We start from the raw sequence: 19,165 nt of genomic DNA, 5'->3' as shown, positions 1-19,165 counted from the left end.
TCTTTGAAGCAATTTAGGACAATATCAATTGAACACTTCTTGTCTAACCTTGCAGGGAAATAAAATTTTAAATCACCAGCATAAGAGTGATAAGATGTGCTGTACTTCTGGAAAATAAAACTCAGATGAAGCGTATACAGGGGAAATAGTAAGAGCCCCAAAATGTATCCTTGAGGCACACCACATTATAATTGAGCCATCGTAAAAGAAAAATTCCCTAGATTTACAGAAAATTTATTATCTTTTAGATAGGAGGCAAACCACTGGAGGACCATACCCTGTATGCTAACCATACACTCAAGACGATTGAGAAGAATATTATGGACGATTGTGTCAAATGCGGCACTGAGGTCTAATAAAAGTAAGACAACAGGTGAACCTGAAAAATATCATTAGTGACCTTCAGCAATGCAGATTCGGTGCTGTGCAAGTCTGAAATGTATTAAAAATGTTAAATGTATTTAGATAAGAGTAGAGCTCATGTGTAATCAACCACAATTTTATTTTGCAAAAAAATTGCCACAGTCACGCAATATTTGTTGCTCGAAAAGGCACTCACGAATTGCGATGTCAGAGCACCCAGCCCCTTGAGACATAGAGGAAGATTAAAAAAATAATAATAATTAAATGAAGTCTTGAAGAGAGTTAGTAAAGTTGTTGGCTTTGTGAAATGTTTTCTGAGGTTTGCTACCAAAACCTTGCTGTTGAGCAGATTTATGGATTCAACAAAATTCATAATTAATATTTACTCAGATTCCATAACTTTTATTATCAATATTATTACATTATCATTGCTGGTGTTATAATTATTATTATAATTAATAGTTGCCTAACAACATCAACAATAATAATTCAGCAAATAGGGAGTAGAAATTCATATATGATTTAAATATGAAGGCAAGTATAGAAAATAATGACATTTACACATTTACAAAATTACAAAAGCCTTTTGTTTTATATATAAATTTGCAATGTGAATCAGTTTTGACTTCATAACTATCCAATCTGTAGAAGTAGCAGGCGTTTAGAACAAAGTTTAGGACAAAAACCATCAGTGTTTCTCACTTCGTGCTCATAGTTTTGAATGAATACATCACATTAAGTTGGGCTGTCACATACAGTCTATTTGAACAAATATTACAACATATCCAAAGCTCAAATGTGATCTGAAATGTAGATAGTTGGAACTTCACGCAGCCGCCATGTGACACTCTGGTCTGTCACGTGTAGGATGCAGTGAAAAGGCAGCTTCAGTCCAGAAAGATTAAAGAAAATGATCTGCAAAAATGTAATGAGTATTTTTCAAGTTTAAATAAAATTGTAAGAAATTTGAAAGGTACACTTATTTCTTTAGAAATGAAATTAAGTTAAAGTACACGTATTCTGTTTATATTGCACTCGAGTAAAGTACAAATCCCCCAAAATATTACTTAAGTATTTTTACTCAATTACACCCCCTCTAAAGCACATTGGTACAGATATTGAAGGACTTTAAATGTTTAAGTGAAGGACTGTGGCTGAGTTGCCACAACAAGGATTGGAAATAGTCACTCGTTGAAAGGGAGCTTCATTCCCCTATGGGATACTCCTCTAATCAGTACTATTCTTGAAAGAAAACACCCTTTCAATAGAACAGTGCTATCATAGAGCAGAGCAACCATGTTAACTGCTTCCTGTATTTGCCAAACAAAACCTCTAGCCACTACATTCACACAGTTCTTGAATAGTTTGCTTCATAACACTTTACAGAAGGAAAGAAAAAGCCAGAAAGGAACAGACACCTTATCCTTAAATATATATATATGGGAAATTTTGTCTGCCAATGGTCTGCTACGGAATTAGGGTGGTAAAGTGGGACACTTAAGCTTAATTATACTTGTGTATTCCTCCATTGCTAAGGTATGGGATGATATTTGGATCAAATAAAAAAATAAAAATAAAAAAGGACATCTTTATCCATGTCCTTTTTTATTTGAAAGTTTCCCACTCTAACTGTATTCACCCTAAAAATCACACAATACATTTTCCTGTAAAATCACAAATCTCCGAATCAAATAATATTTTCTACAACTCATGTTGTCTTCTAAAGTATCTTGGATTACATTTTTTGTATACTAAAATATATTATAAAGATATTTTTCAATATCTCATCAGCGGAAGGATCCAAGCCCACTTTAAACAACAGTAAATCCCACCAGGCCCGGACTGGCCATCGGGAGCACCGGGACCATTCCCGCTGGCCTGGTGACTAAATTGGCCTGCTGCCAGCCAGCGTTTAAAAAAAAAATGTTATTATTATTTTATATTACTACCTTTACCAGTGATCATTTTTGAATTCGTCATTCAATAAAATTATTATTAATATTAATAACAATAAAAATAATTAAAATCATGAATCTGTTAGTCTTGACTGGCAAGGCTACGATTCGACTTTACGCCTTAGACAAACGGTTAAACAGAAAATGCGAGCAGCGCCCGATGATGGAGAGAAAACGGCCAGGTGGAGCAGAGAGGGAAAGGAGAAAAAAAAAGAAAGCACTCCAAGGAGAAGCAGCAAAATGTTGCAAAATTACTGACCTGTTCAGGGCTTCAAGTGCAGATAAGTTTCATCTGTAAATACTGTACTTTTTTCTTCGTTAACTTAGTTATTGAACTGCTAGCAAATGTAAGCGGTAGCACCCGTCTAACGTTAAATTCATGGAGAAATCAAAACAAATGAGTGCACATAGAAAACTCACAGAAGAAATGTACTGAGGTAAAAATTCTAATTGTTGGTTTTTTTTTTTTTTTTTTTTATAACATATGATTTAGTTTAATATAACACAACTAAGGGAGCTGTTTTGCTAAATATTATCACGATTGAAAATGTTACATTGAATTTATTGTTCAATAAACAAGTAGCGTAGTTAATATTTATTATTAAGTTACTTACATTTTAGACACAAACCATATTAACTGTTTTTGTTCTATTTCACCAACTAAAATAGTTCCAAAGGAAAGCTACAGCAGCGCAGTGTTTTGTTACTGAATGATTCAGCGTTTTGAACGAATCTTTTGTATGAATGACTCACTAAATAAGTCGGTCACTTGCCGCCACCTATTGGCGGTTTAGTTTAATGTTTAAGTATTGCATTTTTTTTTTATATTCAAACATTTATTTAAAACATCAGTCTCATAACATTATTGCAGTTGTAACTGCAGTGCACATTTTTTTAATTTGATGGGTAGCCCTATAGTGTCTTATTATTATAACTGAATTTATTGATCAAATGTAAGAATTTGACATGAAAGATGATGCATACATTTTTTATATACACTTATGAGTGAGAAGTAGAGAGGTAGAAACAGCTTTGGACTTCTAGAGTAAATGCTTGTATGTATGTTATGTGCAGACCCATTTGATATTAGGACTGCTTTACTTCTAGGTTGGTTGTTTATGTTTTTATGTTATGGTCATACTGTGAAATAAATGTAATTTAGAGGGGAAAAAACAAGGTTGTCCGTGTTTCTAAATTTGATTTGGGTGCATAGGATGGCCTGGATGGGTGTAGGATTTCCCGGCCTGAAATTGTGTCCCAGTCCGGCCCTGAATCCCACTGAAGTGACTGAACATTCCCGCACTGTCTCGTTGTCATTCCCTCAAGAACCAAGGATGACGCTAACAAAATGAAAAATGACAAGCGTATGATCGGAGTTGAACGGGGTTTTCGGGCTGAATCTCTCTGCTGCCATCTGCCGTCTGATTGTGTGCTATACAGTGGTGTGTTTCCCCAAAAAATATTTTATTATGAAATGTTTTGTATTAATGCTCAGACAATAAAAGGGGTGAATTTAAATATAAAACATTTCAACTTAAAATCACTTTAGAGAACTGCAAGAACAAAAAAAAAAAAAAAAAAGGAAGTGTTGCAAACAGACAATGTTTTTACAGATTTTTGTTCTTATACAGTTCAATCAATATAAGGTATTGCTCAAATTCCTTTAAAAAGACACCTAGAGAGGTCTAGAGCTTGCATACTTTGATTTTTGAATGTGGAACTTAGCAAGCAATAGAAGCTAATTTAGAATATAAACTTGTCCTTTTTAGATTGGTCATTGTCCACAAAGCCAAGTAACACCCTTCCAAAACTTTTCAAACTCATTATAAATGTAACTTTTAATAAATCCTGAAATATCTTGCAAAAGCTTTTTTTGTAAATAGGCAATGCCAAAAAAGATGAACAACAGTTTCTGCAGATTCAGGTGTAGACCTAATGGTGTGTTCCCAAAATGATGCAGCCTGAATATATTTATTTGTTTGGTCTTTTAAATTGGAAAGAGACCTTGCACCAATTCATGATCATTTTCAGGGTTAGGCAAGTCAACACTTTCTCAATCTTGTATTTTCTTTATATATATTTTTTATGTAAAGCACTTTTAATCGCGGATGGGTGGGCGACTTAGCACATTCTAGAAAACAACAGCACTTCTCTTCAGTCGGGAAAATATCACAACTATAAAAATACATCAAAACACAGTACCACAATCCTGTCCGAAATCACTTAATTATAATATCCCCCAAAATTCATAATTAGTTGATTTTCCTTTACAGTCGTACTTATATAAAATAGGTCAGTTTTGTGATTGTGGTGGTTCTCTTTTGCCTGTTTCGCGACTTCATACATTTTAGTAATATTTCGGCCAACTTCATGACCCTTTCTTTTGCGTCGCATACTTCATGTTTATCTTCAAATGTATACTGTTGAGTTGCCCAGTTTTCGTAATTATCGGCTGTAAATAAATATCAGTGGGTCACAGGCAAAATCCAGGACGTCTAAAAAAAAGGGGCCCTTCCTCATTATAAACCTTTTCCTCGCCTTTTAGTCGCTCTCAGTTGTCGGTGAGGCCGGCGGGGCGGATCCCATAGTAAATTAGAAGATAAAATAGAAGCAACACAATCAACGCTTCGGCTTATTTACCTCTCACCGATTTGTTTTCTCCCTTGTGGACATATTGCGCATAAAGGTGAGAACTTGCGTAGATCATCCAAATCACTGATGAACTGTCTGGATTCCGTGATGAAAAGGACAGTTTCTGTCTGAAATGCGGACAATGGGTTTCCTATGACAATGTCTTCTACTCTTCGCATCTGTGGAATAACATCTCATTTAATTTCACTGATGAGCCCGGTTTTTAGATATAATATTGAATGGTTATTGTGGATAGATTTTTATTCTTTGTACTGCTCAGTCATTGTCAACTCCACACATTATCAGGCAAAATCTAGACTAATTTCGTAATATAATGGAATTGCAGGAATGGCGATCTGCCGTATTTCTTCACAAAACATTTGGACATGTTTAGTTTTTTACCAAACAAAATAGAGAAGGGGAATCTGATTTCTCGCTCAGCGGATAATTATCAGTTCTTAAATCTGATATGATCGAATATGAATATTTCTTCCATCAAAGCATCAATCAAACCATTGTCCTTGTCACAAGCAGCCCACATCACGTTTTGGTCCTTATGGTGGTGATCATCTTACTACCATGCAGACTGGCTTTTCTACGTTTCACTATTTTCAAACTAACCCTTTAATAACCTGTTTATTTAGTGAGTCTTCTCCACAACTAATGCTGGATGGCTCAAACCATAAAACTTAAACTCATATAACGTTTATTACCTCAAATGCCATTATTATTATTATTTTTTTTTATTATTATTGTGACAACAAATACATTCTTATTTTAAGAGGTTATCATATAGGAACACATGTGGATAAGTTTATGTTTTTATTAACTATAAAACCTGTTCTTTATCCTTGATTAGATGCCCTCTGCAACAAATGGCACCAGGACTGTGAAGTCTGCCAGCCCAGACTTGGGATCCGCTCCCGGATCAATGAACCAAACAACAGCCAGCAACCAGCTGACTGGAACCCAATCAGAAGCCATGAAGCAGGTGCTGGTGGTTCTTGAAAAGAAAGTCCGCAATATGGAGAAGAAAAAGGTGAAGTTTCTCTTTCCAGTTTGAACTACTATTCAAACATACTGAGTGAATTAGTATTATTTGAGCATTGCCATAGGAAATGTACAATTAAAGTATATATTAACTGTCATAAGGGATTATTCCACTTATTCAGATACCTTATTCTTTAGTGTTCAATTACATTTATTCATTTGTCAGACACTTTTATCCAAAGCGCCTTATAAAAGAGGAACACAACATAAGCGGGGACAGCATTGCAAAAAGTGTTGCATTACAAAGTTTCAATTGCATCAGAAAAATACTATCCAAGACAGATTAGAGTGCAACAAGAATGATATATTTTACTGCTCTGCTCATCAGTATCAGAAATTACGTTTTCTGCCATTAATTGCCCTTTGGATTTAAAAACGTGTGTGTGTATATGTGTGTGTGTGTGTGTATATATATATATATATATAAAAACTGTTATTTACATTAATCAGTTTATTAACATACATTCTTAACCTTAATAAGACTGAGAATATATAAAATCATATTTTATGTGATACTATGTATAACTAGGATTAGAATACAATATGCTCCGATTTATAACTATCCGATGATATTTAAAAAAATTATATTACGAGGGCATTTTTATGCCACCACATTTTGAATTTCAGTGGCATTTTTCTCACTTTTGGTTGCATTTTTACCCCTAGCACCACTTAATTTCTGACCCTTCTGCTCATGCAAAATCTTCCTGACATGACAGATTTGATTTTTTTTTCCTAATCTCCTGCCAGCCAACCAGGCTCGATTGAAACACATTTGTTTGAGACGTTTTGCATTTAAATGCATTTGATTGAACGACCCCAATGTTAATCGTTTATAAGTTCAAAAGGTTGGTCCCCGATGTTTTTCTTTGTATCAATCACAGGTGCTAAGCGGCTAGCATCCAGTTTCAACACAAGCTAACCCATGATATCTATGAGCTAGCATGTTAATTTGGACGTTATTACAGTTATTTCGACAGTTTTATCCACAATATTCCATGCTACGTGTACTAGTTGCTCGTTATAACACTCTATGAATTCCTAAGTTATTTCCTGGCGCATTTTGTTGCTGTAAACACGATGATCTTCACGCGCACATGGAGATAAAACTAACATGGCGACATGCTAAAAAATGGTAAAACTGCAGGCGCGCTTATGCATGTAAATGGTTTGTTTATGTTTTGGGAACGAAGCTATAAGCTCTTGTGGTTGTGTCGAGATAAGTGGGTCAGACAGGTGTGTGTCTTCATGATTGAGCGCCTTTGGCCTCCAGTACCTGCGGAATTTCTGCGGGTTTCTGAGATTTACTGAAGAGAATTAATTTACTGACGCGATGCATCACATTGGTTTTAATACTTTTATTTAGCTGGTTTAAAACGCGTTTAGGGATTTCATTATGAAAGAAAAGCTGCATTTATTAATACCATTACTTGTATAAATTACATTTGGGAGGTATAATTTATATTAATCTGTATTCCTTTTTTGATGAATACAAGATTTGTCAGGACTCGGAATATTCACTTGAGTAAGGTGAACTTGGCCTCTCTCCCACTGAACCTTGATATAAGATAATCCTCTCATAATTCAACCACATGCTGGAGCTTTCTTAAATAAAGTCCTTTAGTTTTAGGTCTTTATTTCCACAATGAATGAAAAATGTGTTCCATAATTACAAATTTGGTTATGGGGATGCCCTTATGCCCTGCTTTTCTCTCAAACAAAATGATGCAGTTTTAATGTTTCAATAATATTAGCCTTAAATCATTACAATTTTTTTTTACTTTATACTTTTCTTTCTACAGAGCAAGCTTGATGACTACCAGGCCAGGAACAGCAAAGGAGAACGTCTCAACCAGGACCAGCTGGTATGTAAACTGTTTTTTTTTATTATTTTAATTTTTTATTTATTAATTTAAAGTTATAATAGTGTTAGTGGGGTGTGGGGGACTTTTGAGATGAGGCAAATTGTCATCTCTTGGTTTTTTAATTTTTATGTCAACTGTAAATTCATATTTCAGTTCCATTGGAAGTTTACATAGTTTTAAGGCTAAACGCCTTACAGATTTTTTTTGGGGGGTTTTATGTTGATAACCACAAGCATTTATTTGCAAATCTCGTTGATCAGTAAATCGGAATTCAGTTCAAGTCGAACACCCTTATAGCCTCCTCATGTGACTTTTCACCTATATTCCGTGATTGCTCAACTCTCATTAATGGCACACGGAGCTGAAGTGAAACATTTTCCACTGGTGTAATTTTAGAAATATTACTGCTATACATATAATTTGAGCTCGCATTTCGTAATAATTTATGCACAGTCTATTTATTTTTCTGATCTGAATTTTGAGGAGGCTCTGCCTCCCTTGCCGCCTCTGATAAAAAGCTACTGAATAGTGTTGTGGTGTTAGGAAAAATTCTAATGGTTTGTTTCTGTTTACAATTGGTTGCCTTTTTTTTTTTTTTTTCCCCATAAAATATCTCCTGTTACTGAATCCATTTAGGAAGCCCTGACTAAGTACCAGGAAGTAACCAATAATCTTGAGTTTGCACGGGAGCTGCAGAAGAGCTTTTTGGCATTGGGTCAAGAAGTGAGTACATGACAATTGAATTTGCTATTTCCTTAAGGCACCCCATTTATATATACTGTACTTGTTATATTGTTTATAACATGTACAGTAAGTTGGTGGGAGTTGCCTGTAGGATCTGTGTGACAATGATTTGTGCATCCTACAGATCCAGAAGACTGTAAAGAAAGCGGTGCGACGGGAACAGCTCCAGCGAGAGGAGGTGGAGCAGAAAAGGCTGAAGAGGGTTTTGGAGCTGCAGTTCCTCCTCGACCGACTTGGGGAAGAGAATGTGCGGCTGGAGCTGTTGCAAGGAGCTGAAGGTCCCTCACTGCTGACTGGGAGTGACCTAACTGCCTTGGATGAGTTTTACAAGCTGGTGGGGCCTGAACGTGACCAAACCATCAGGTGAAATAGGCCATGTTGATGCAATAATAACTGACCCTGTGGGTGTAAGTGGGCAGTTGTAATGGCACGTAAAGAGATTTAAAAAAAAAAAACTCAAGTGTTTTCCAACTGTAACCTGAAGCTATCTTGAAAGCATAGTGTGCATATGGTTTAATGGTGGCCATATTTACATTTACATGCATTTAGATCTCCATCAGAATAATTTAGAGAAGTTTCGATCTTGACAGTGTTTGTGTATGCTTTTGAATTTGCCAGATCCTTTGTAACTTTGCACTCTTAATGGTTTAGTTCACCCAAAAATGAGAATTGGTGTTACTCAAACCCTTATGTTGTCCCAAACCTGCATTTTCAATTTGGGTTAATGAATTTGGATTGCCAGTGTGCATACAAAAAAATCTCCTTTTATTTGTTGGCTCTCTTTAATGTGAATTTCTAAGAATATTAATGTGCTAACCATTTCTGTTGATAAACACCATTTAGATTGTACTGTGTATTCATAAAGTAATTCTCTCTTATCTTACCCAGGTTAACTGACCAGTATCAGGAAGCATCACAGCACTTATGGGAACTCTTGGAGGGGAAGGACAAGCCCATAGCTGGAACAACGTGTATGTCAATGAACTGCAAAAGCATTTTTGGGTCTATAGAGTATGACAGTTCCTGAAAACTGCAATGATAATCTTTAAAATATTTGACAAAGTATTGTATATAGAATTCTTCCCATTCTTGTTATAGAATTCTTTACATAGACACGTCAGTGATGGACAACTCCTTCAGTGATGTCTGAGTAATGCTTAAGATGTGATCAGCTTTTTGCTGGTCTTAAAAGGGAACGTTTCAGAAATTATTTAAAATATGTAAACAAGTTTCCAATTTCAGTTTCTTTGGGTTCCATTTACAATTCTGCTTGGTGCATGTTGATTCAAGAAGATTTATATACGCCATTAAAGGGAGAATTGTGTAATATACATATTCTACTGATTTAGGATGTTGCATATTGTTTGATGGTATTTAAAAGCAATTCGTTTTAGAAAGGTTTTACTTTATGATGTAACCATGAGGCTAAATGGTGGAGGCCTTTCCTGACTCAGCAGTGGGTGGACTGGAAAGATCCATGTCCTCTGCCTTCCAAATCAGAATTGTGGTCTTGCAGCAGTGGGTTGGGAAACTCTCCAAGGACACTGACAGTAATTTGATCAATCGGGGGAATGAAGAGAAGATGAAGTCTTCATCAGAATATAGCAGTGTAACCTAACCTTGAAATAGAACCTGACAACTTGTGCTAAAATATATTTTCACCTGTTGTATGGTTACCTTAGATGGATGGTAGAGTTAAAAATAATATTGTATTTCATCCTTTTGATGTATATAAATGTAGATATTTATAATTGTGTTTACTGAATGGATCTATTTTACAAAAATATTTGTAATACTTTCTATTTGATTTGTTTAAACGTATAGCTTTTAATTCTTTTTTTTTGCTACTACTAAATCAGAGACTCAAGAATCACTCCACTAGTATAATGACACCGTCTTTGGATAATGCAATTTAAAACAAATGTTTTTTTTGTTTTTTTTACATATTGCCATTTTCCCAGCACTACCTTGGATGGCTCCTAGCCTTTAGTACTTTCCTCCCATGGTATTCTGCAGGGGATCATGTGGCCCATGGCATATAAATACATCCATTGGCTATTCATCAGCTTGGCTGTTATATATGGTGTATGATAACTGCTAGCTGAATAATAGTTAACAAAATATGTATTTTAATTTTTTCAGTTGGAACTGAACACTAGTAGGTTTTGGACCCTAAAACCAATATATTAAAAATATCAAGAGATGGTGTTGAAGTTATTAGTAGAGTAGTCATAAGAAAACTTATTGGGATTTCTTACATCTACCAGATAAAGCACTGAATGAGACACTGGAGCGTGTTCTGCAGAGTGGCTACTTTGACAGAGTGCCATCTCATCAAAACGGAGTTTGTGCAGAAGAAGAGAAGCAGACAGCTGTAGTCGAAGTGTCTGAAGCAGAGGAGCACCACTCAGACACTGGTAAAATGTGTTCCCTCTCATTTTATATGACACAAGTGACTTGTGTCATTCTGAAACTGTAATCCAGATTGATTTCTCTTATAATTTCTGACCTTTTGTCTTTTCTGCTAACAGTGGGTGAAATTATGGAAGAATGCATAGAACCCATTCCTATTGAGCCAACAGAGGTGAGACATGTTTTAAAAACCATATAAATATTGTCCTGGCTGGCTTAAAGGGTCATATCATGGAGACTCGAATGGTTCTTGGTCTTTTGTAATAAGTTACCGGAAATTGTACTATGATTAACCAACTGTAATTCACAACTTCGCAAGAATGACGGCACCCGGCGCACTTTACACAAAATCGAAGAATGAACCGGTGATGTAATTTGAAACAACATCTGGGCAAAACTAAGGTGTTTGAGTTTGTTTCTGTAGTTTGTAACAGCTCGCCAGCATACATTTTCAGAAAAACTGCATACAAGCTGCTAAGCACCTTATTGAGCTAATTCTGTTTCTTCCAACAGTCAGTAAAGATCAGTCAACATGAACACAACTGTGTGCAGAGTTATTAGCGAGCTGGTGCAAACTTGCCTCTATCTTTACGATTGTTTGCGTAGAGACTTTTTTTTTCTTCTTCTAAAGAAGCTAAAATACTAGCTAGCACGCACTTTCCGGCTATGTAAAATGCTACAGAAAAATCTGAGCATCACACACTAAGAGACTCCCTCTGACTGTAAAGTCGACCCAATCAAACTCTTTTCAACACATGCCCCCGTTCTATGAGACGTATGACAGATGTAAATGATTATGGAATAGTGGTAGCACTGCCATGTTGCTGCTTTGTTCTGGAATTTTTGCAAACAGCATGCTGTTGCTCTGCTGTTTCAAACTTCTTTGGTTCTGAGCGAAGAACTTTTCAGTAATTATGCCTATACTTAACTGATTCTGAACTTTGGTGACTGTTACATTCTGGGCCAGAGAGAATTTTTTTTAATTATATTTAGTTATATAAATATATATATGTATGTATGTGCGTTTATTTTAACAATTTATTGACCCTTTATTTTATGATCTTGTAGTGTGAGATGAAGTTGACCTAATAAGTTTACCTAAACTAATTTTCCACTTCAATCTTTATTTTCTTTAAGTTTGATTTTTCTCTCCAGTTTGTAAATAGGCAGTTTGTTTCAGAGAGCCCCTACAGTAGTGGAGACAAGGAGCATGGAGAGGAATGGAGTGCAGAAACGGAGGTAACCAACTCTAGGAATCATCTCCTGGTATTACAACACATGTGGCATCAAGTATCTTTTAAAACAATTTATCAATGCCAAATGTGTATGATTGATTGTGATGTGCCCATTTTCTAGAATATTTACGGTGATTTTCTGTATCACTGAATCGCAGATCAGAGTGCGTGGGTGGGGTGGGGGGGTGGGACATGCGTTCTGTCATTCAAACATGCACATGCTCGAGAGTCACTTATCACAGCGAATGCAACCTGTTTGAATGGCTCACCATATATGCATAATCATCACTATAACAGTAATAACAGAAAAAATAATAGTTAATTCTGCAATAAAGGTGTTGAGACATCTTCACGCAACTGATTATTCATTAACCGCATTACTTCGCATGAGAGCGCAATAAATGTTGAACAAATTGCTACTAATGATTTGTCACTGGAGCAGTTTTGGAATAAGTACAGGAAATATTTATCTTCTTTTTGAACGTATCTCAGGTTTGTGTGATGCTGAACTTTGTCTTTTGGTTGACAGTGTCTTTGACAGTTCCTTGGTTAAATTGTGCCTACTATAATAAAATCTTGGTTAATTTTCCTATGGTATTTTTGTTAAACCATAGTAACCACAAAATTAACCAAGGTTACTACAGTCATGGTGCAACAATATTGCTATAGAAAAAAACATTGTTATTAAATAAATGCAATATTACTGTACTAAAACCATTGTTAACCCTTAAATGCATACCTCAGGTATTTAGACTGTACTTTTGGGGGGGGTTATTTGTGTCCATACCTCTTTAGTATTCCTCAGTCTATCTCCTATATATAGTGTAACAAAAATATCAGAATTGCAAAAAAATTGATAATGGTTTAAGTACCAAAGGTTTATAGGGACTCTAGAAACCCGAGGTGTGTAAGTGTCATTTTTTTTAGTTTTTTCCTTCAGTATGATAATAACGAATCCTGTTCTTGAATTGTCCTGATTTGTTGCATTTATCTCAAACTACATCAAAATATTTAATTTTCTGATTGTCTTTAAAATATTTGTACAATTTGACACTGTCCATTTTTGATAGATATAAGTGCTTGGTCTCTAAAGACCCGATTATGTAAGCATGTTTGGGTTAATAGTATCAAAACCATGGTAACTACAATATATAGTAAAACCATGGTTTATTTTAGTAAAAACTGATTATGTCTGTTTTCTATATTGTAGTAGAAAGTGGCTCTTTGAAAATAAAACTAAACCATGAGAAAATTTAACCGTTACACCCCTAATTTATATTTTATACTTTAAAAATTAACTCTCACTATAAAATTAATAAATATTCTATGTAAGAATTACTCTAAGAGTGTGGCCCTCAAGGCTTTATTGGTCCTGCTTTGTGGCCCCTGAGATTTCCAAAGTTATGTAGCCCTGGATTAGTGTATAGTTGTTTGTTTTTCAAAAGCATTGATCAGCTACTTGGGCCTTTTACAGGTGGTTAACTCCATGCAGCAGCCAGTTCAGATGGCTCCCTCCCCTGTTGTCTCAGAGCCCCACCCACTGAGAACGTTGACTCCCACACCCCCTTCAGACCCTGTGGTTAGAAAGCAGGTGGTTCAGGATCTCATGGCACAGATGCAGGGACCGTACAACTTCATGCAGGTTAGCCTTTTGCAAATTGGTTTAATTTGGCATATGACATGTAGCATGTTTATACATTTTAAAAGCACCACTCATTCACAGGAATCCATGCTTGATTTTGACGGCCAGTCCCTTGATCCGGCTATTGTATCCGCACAACCTATGAAGCCAGCAGCAATTATGGACATGCCTTCGATGGTGTGTCAACCAAGTAAGTTCATACTAAAGTCCCATGGTAGTGCAGCTTTTATTATGGTTGAAGCATTCCAATAATTGTCCTTAACCGCTGGACTTGTCTTTGGTATCAACCTACAGCTCACCCAGAATCTCATTTTACACAGCCTCCTGCAGTTGCCATTCAGCCTGAACCCTCACAAGTACGTTTAGTTCAATTTGTGATCAAAAACTTCTTGTACTTGCACTGATGGAGAACAAAGAACATAAAGTAAACTAAAAGGATAGTTAATCCAAACATGAAAATTATGTACTCACCCACATACTCTGCCAAAACTGTATACATTATTTCTGTGGAACACAAAAGATGATGTTCGACAAACTGACCAGCCTCAGTCAGTTTTCACCTTCATTGTATGGAGAGAAAAAAATTGATGAATTGAAAGTGAGTGCTGACTGAGACTTAAAATACCTAACATTTACTTGGTCATACCGGTTTGGAACAATTTAATGGCAATTAAGAGTAAATTAATGAATGAGAATTCTTTTCATTTTGGGATGAATTATCCCGTTACGTCACTGTGTTGATTTATTTAAATCGAAATTTTTGTACATTTATTTTCTCCCCAGATCCCCATAGTCTCTCCATCACCAGAAACCTTCACACCGCCACCAATGTACCAGTCCTCTCACACAGCTGATACTCTACCACAGACCGAATCCATTGATGATATGCAGGTAAGCTGTCACCCCCCATATAATTGTTATTTCAATTAATTATCCTTCCAAAATTCCACAATGTTTTGTCGAAATCCAGTGTTTCTTCCTGGCACTGCTGACAGTGTTGGGTTATTAATGTAACTTAAAACCTTAATATGCAAATAATCAAGAATAAATCACAAGTATTTGTTTATGGAAATGGCAATCACATGAATATGCACTGATTACTGACATTAAACCTGCTTACATGGAAAATAATAGTAGCTTGGCTAGTTTTGCAGGTTAGTTACTGATTATAATTAGCCTACAAACTAGGGATGTCCTGATATCGATACCGGTATCGGAATTACTTTGAGTAAAAATGCTAATGATACCATCTGACGTAGGAATGTCATTCTGTAAACATTCAGCGCACAAATTAAAACCGCGTTCCATCCTAGTGAGATTATTTAGCCACACAAGCTGTGATTTAATGAGAGAAATGTATAGCTGCACACCTTTTTTAAAACTCATCCTTTGCGCATGCACGGAAAACGCTATCATGACAATTGCACGCTCTGTTTGTAGCAGATGACAACCGTTGTAGTGTGAGGCACATACGGAGTACATATTTAAATAAATAGCAGTCTTTTGCAATTTAATAATCGCTTTGAGTCACGTTGCGACCTGCTTTTCCAGACATAAAAATGTTTATTCAAAATAAAAACTCAATTAAAATAAAAAAAATATGATGGAAATATATCACTACTGAGTTATGTGCACACGCACGCACGCACACCATACATGCTACCACAGCAAAATAACCATATAAACAAAGACAATGGTTAAGGTAAATTGTTTAAGAATGTCTATAATATCCTACGTTTATTTCAATTTCGGTTGAAAAGCTCCCTCGTCTCCCCCGCACTTACACACGCTCATACGCATGAATGCGCGCACACACCAATTGAGACTCGTTTCGCAAGTAGAGCCGCGCTTTACTTGATAAATACAACGGTTTCTATTATCCTAAATAACTTTTTAATATGCAATTTTTTTTTTTTATTATTGTATTTCACCCTAATCAGCCTCACATAGGTATAATGGAAAGCACTGCGCTACCTCTCCCCCTATCTCTTGCTCTCACACACGCGCACTACCTTGTTACTCCAATGCCGAAAAGCAGCTCATCCTCCGTTGCTAGTTCTAATGTGACGTTACCGGCAACTCAGTAGGTTAAAAACAGTTGTTAAGGTTTACATCGGCCGACACTAGTTGCTGCCGAGAAGTGCTTAAACTTGCATCTTGGTGATTTGAAGCGATGTTACTTCTGACGAGAGCTGCAACAAATAAAGGTAATCTCACAGGCGAACTCAGTTTCTGAGCTTTTCTTTTTGGATCCCTCAAACACAAACTCACACTCAAGCACTTCCTCATTGCTCCAGTAAAGCAGCGCAAGCCTCACAATCCTCCGTTGCTAGTTCTAAAGTGACGTTTTCAAACTAACAACGAAGGCTTGAGCTCTATCAGAGCAAGACGCCGAATCCGTGGCAAAAGAAAGTAGTTCTTCTCATAAGAGCGTTTTAGGGATGAAAACCAAAAAACGCATGTACCTGAATGATGTCTTAAGGTGTTGTAACTGTGGTATAAGCAGAATAATTGACTCCGGCCCATTGATTTGTTGAAAAATAATGCACATCCAAGGTGGTAATAAGGTCCTGACGCACAGCGGAGACCGGGCTGGAGTCAGTTATTCCTTATTTGATAAAGTTTTGTACAATGTTTAATTATGTTTTCATTTGATTTAAAGTTTAATTTATTTATTTAAACCCACCTTGATGATCAAATTTAAATAAACTGTTGATATGGAATTCAGAAAAAAATATCACTGGCCATGAATTTTTGGTAAATTGTGTGTTCTCCATGTAGGCCTCCATGTCCCTGACAGAGCAGCCCCCTCCATCTACTGCTCTTTCTCCTGCTTCACAGTCACCAGTGTTCCAGTCCAGCCCCAAACCCTTGCACGGCAGCGGCATCAACGTTAACGCAGCCCCATTCCAGTCAATGCAAACGGTAACATGCCTCAAATGTAATTAGACATTTTTAGCTATGAAAAACTTTTAATTGGTCATTCTGTGAAAAATATCTACTTTTAGCTTTATACAGAATGGATGTGCATTTGAACAAATAGTGTTTTAAGAAACTGGTGGAGTTTCTTCAAAATGGTGGTTTTGTGTTATGGAGCAATTATAAAATTGTAATTTATACTCAATCCATTCTTCTTGACAGGTATTCAACCTCAATGCGCCTGTCCCACCATCTAATGACACTGACTCGGTGAAGCAGGGCAGCCAGTACCAGAGTAGCTATAGCCAGGGTTTTAATAACCAGACGCAGCACCCTGTGGAGCAAACAGACATGCCACCGGATCAGTCTGGTGAGAAAATCTTCAGAATCCCTCAGATCATCCATTTTATACTCTCCTTGTAATCCTGTGAATAATTATCCTTTCCTGTACACCCCCACACACACTTACTCCTAAAGGGATATTTCACCAATGAAAATTCTATTATTTACTCAACTACCTTTTTGTTTTCCAGACTTCAATGACTTTTTCTTCCTTGGAACATAAAATGAGATGCTAGGCAGAATAAGAGCCTCTGTCGCCATTCACTTTCATTGCATATTTTTTCAGTGCAATGGAAATTAATGGTGACCGACACTACTTCTCTTTTTGTGCTCCATGGACAAAATAAAGTTAAAAAGGTTAAGGACAACATGAATGTGAGTGTATGCATTTAAATTTTGGGGGTAAAGGTTGGGGTTTAAATAAGACTTTCAGCTGTTTTCTTTCTGTCTTAACAGTGGTTGGTGCCTTTCATTCTCCAGACCAGTCGCTTCCAAACTCCACTGGCCACCAGCCCATGTCCCAGCAGCCAAATGGCCAGGGAAATGGATTCGGCCGCCAGACTCAGTCCTTCTACAACAGCAGAGCCATGTCTCGTGGTGGCCCACGAAACTTGCGTGGTGTGATGAATGGCTACAGAGGACCATCCAATGGTTTCAGAGGTACAGAACAACATTCTGATGTTCTGCAGCTTTTGTAGATGTTCCATTGGTTTAAATTGGAGGATAATTGAAATAGTTGATTTAGGACTCATTCAAGATTTCTAATTTATCCAAGGGGGATATGATGGTTATCGTCCACCTTTCTCCAACTCTGCAAATTCTGGATATGGACAAACCCAGTTTAGTGCTCCACGGGACTATTCCAACAGCAACTATCAACGGGTAAGCAAATTTCTCCTTTTTTGTTTGAGCATTATTATTTGTGACATTGATGGTTGGAATTATGCAACCATAGTGAGCATATACATATGCACCTACTGTATAAATACTGTTTGTGTATATTTATATCTGTATAGATTCTATTTAATATCTGTCTAGACACACTCGTACAAGTCACGAGACCATAAGGGATTGCAAAACTAAAGGAACTTGATGACCAAATAAAAAGAACATTAGAATCATAAACAATGTTCACTGTTGTGTAATTTTATATCATCAAAAAAATAATTGGGAATATCCCGTAAGATGGAGGCTAGACATAATGCTCGACATATGTACTATCCCGGTATCTGCTTAAAATAACGATGAGAGCTCTGAATAACTTGTCACCTTTCCAAAGAGGGATTTCGCCTTAATGGTTATATTCATTTTTCCACAGGATGGTTACCAGCCGAACTATAAACGTGGTGCTGGACAAGGTACTCGTGGGGCCCCTCGAGGAAACGCCTCAGCCATGCGGTCTTGAGCCTTGTAAACAGACCTTACATCCTGGACCACACTGAACATTGAAATACTGAAGTGCATATCCCAAATTTTTTTCTTCCCGGAATTGATCTGACATAATAAGAGGAAATGGTTCACTGATTCTGAGTGCAAGCTGAAAACTGTCAAGATTTTAAAAGCTACCCTGTGTTTCTTACAGATTCCTGTAAACTTGAAATATTTCATTAATTTATTTTTTTTGTACAAAATAAAGCTCAAATACGCTCCAAAGCTGGTCCAATACTGGGAGTTCTCTTTCTGTCCTACTGGTTTTGTTCACATTAACTCATTTGGTTTCTAAAAGAAATTTACATTTTTTTTTTTTTTTGGTACATTTTTAAAGATTTTCCCTCAGTTTGTAAAGTGATGTTGCTTCAAGAGTTTCAATAAAGATGTTGCATTACCCTTTTCTGCTGCAGTTCCTGTGCTTCAGTTTTAAGTTATGCTGCAACGGAAATTATTCTTATTATAAAGCCATTATTCACTGGCGATATTTCCCTTTTCTAATGTGTTTGAGCCTTGTGTATTGATTTCCATACTGTACTTTGGGCAGTTATTGGATTAGTATCTGACTAAGTACCTCAT

The 19,165-nt window shown here is 36.4% G+C and overlaps 1 protein-coding gene across 2 annotated transcripts; it reads left to right on the top strand.

The window, feature by feature from the left end:
- The first annotated feature begins 4,862 nt into the window (after positions 1-4,862).
- Positions 4,863-19,007, top strand: caprin1b (cell cycle associated protein 1b). 2 transcript variants are annotated; one of them, XM_052152791.1, is made up of 18 exons: positions 4,863-5,004; positions 5,809-5,988; positions 7,802-7,864; positions 8,501-8,587; positions 8,733-8,971; positions 9,497-9,579; positions 10,876-11,025; positions 11,140-11,192; positions 12,176-12,259; positions 13,730-13,897; positions 13,979-14,087; positions 14,192-14,253; positions 14,681-14,788; positions 16,679-16,822; positions 17,039-17,186; positions 17,639-17,818; positions 17,934-18,040; positions 18,477-19,007. In XM_052152791.1, exons 2-18 carry the CDS (start codon positions 5,809-5,811, stop codon positions 18,561-18,563), a joined length of 2,052 nt encoding a protein of 683 aa, XP_052008751.1. In that variant the 5' UTR covers positions 4,863-5,004; the 3' UTR covers positions 18,564-19,007. The 2 variants fall into 2 exon arrangements, with proteins under 2 accessions (XP_052008751.1, XP_052008750.1); XM_052152790.1 differs by having other exon boundaries at positions 17,615-17,818.
- Positions 19,008-19,165: the final 158 nt, after the last annotated feature.

Source organism: Xyrauchen texanus, chromosome 21, assembly GCF_025860055.1.
Source record: "Xyrauchen texanus isolate HMW12.3.18 chromosome 21, RBS_HiC_50CHRs, whole genome shotgun sequence".
Taxonomy (NCBI): Eukaryota; Metazoa; Chordata; class Actinopteri; order Cypriniformes; family Catostomidae; genus Xyrauchen; species Xyrauchen texanus.
The sequence above is the reverse complement of the archived record's forward strand: the minus strand, read 5'-3'. Positions and strand labels throughout refer to the sequence as shown.

Bases quoted from the DNA above. Each gene is read 5' to 3' on its own strand.
- caprin1b (XM_052152790.1), top strand. From the start codon at position 5,809: ATGCCCTCTGCAACAAATGGCACCAGGACTGTGAAGTCTGCCAGCCCA. The intron at 8,588-8,732 runs GTGAGTACATGA...TGCATCCTACAG, and splicing joins TTTTGGCATTGGGTCAAGAA to ATCCAGAAGACTGTAAAGAA. The intron at 14,088-14,191 runs GTAAGTTCATAC...ATCAACCTACAG, and splicing joins TTCGATGGTGTGTCAACCAA to CTCACCCAGAATCTCATTTT.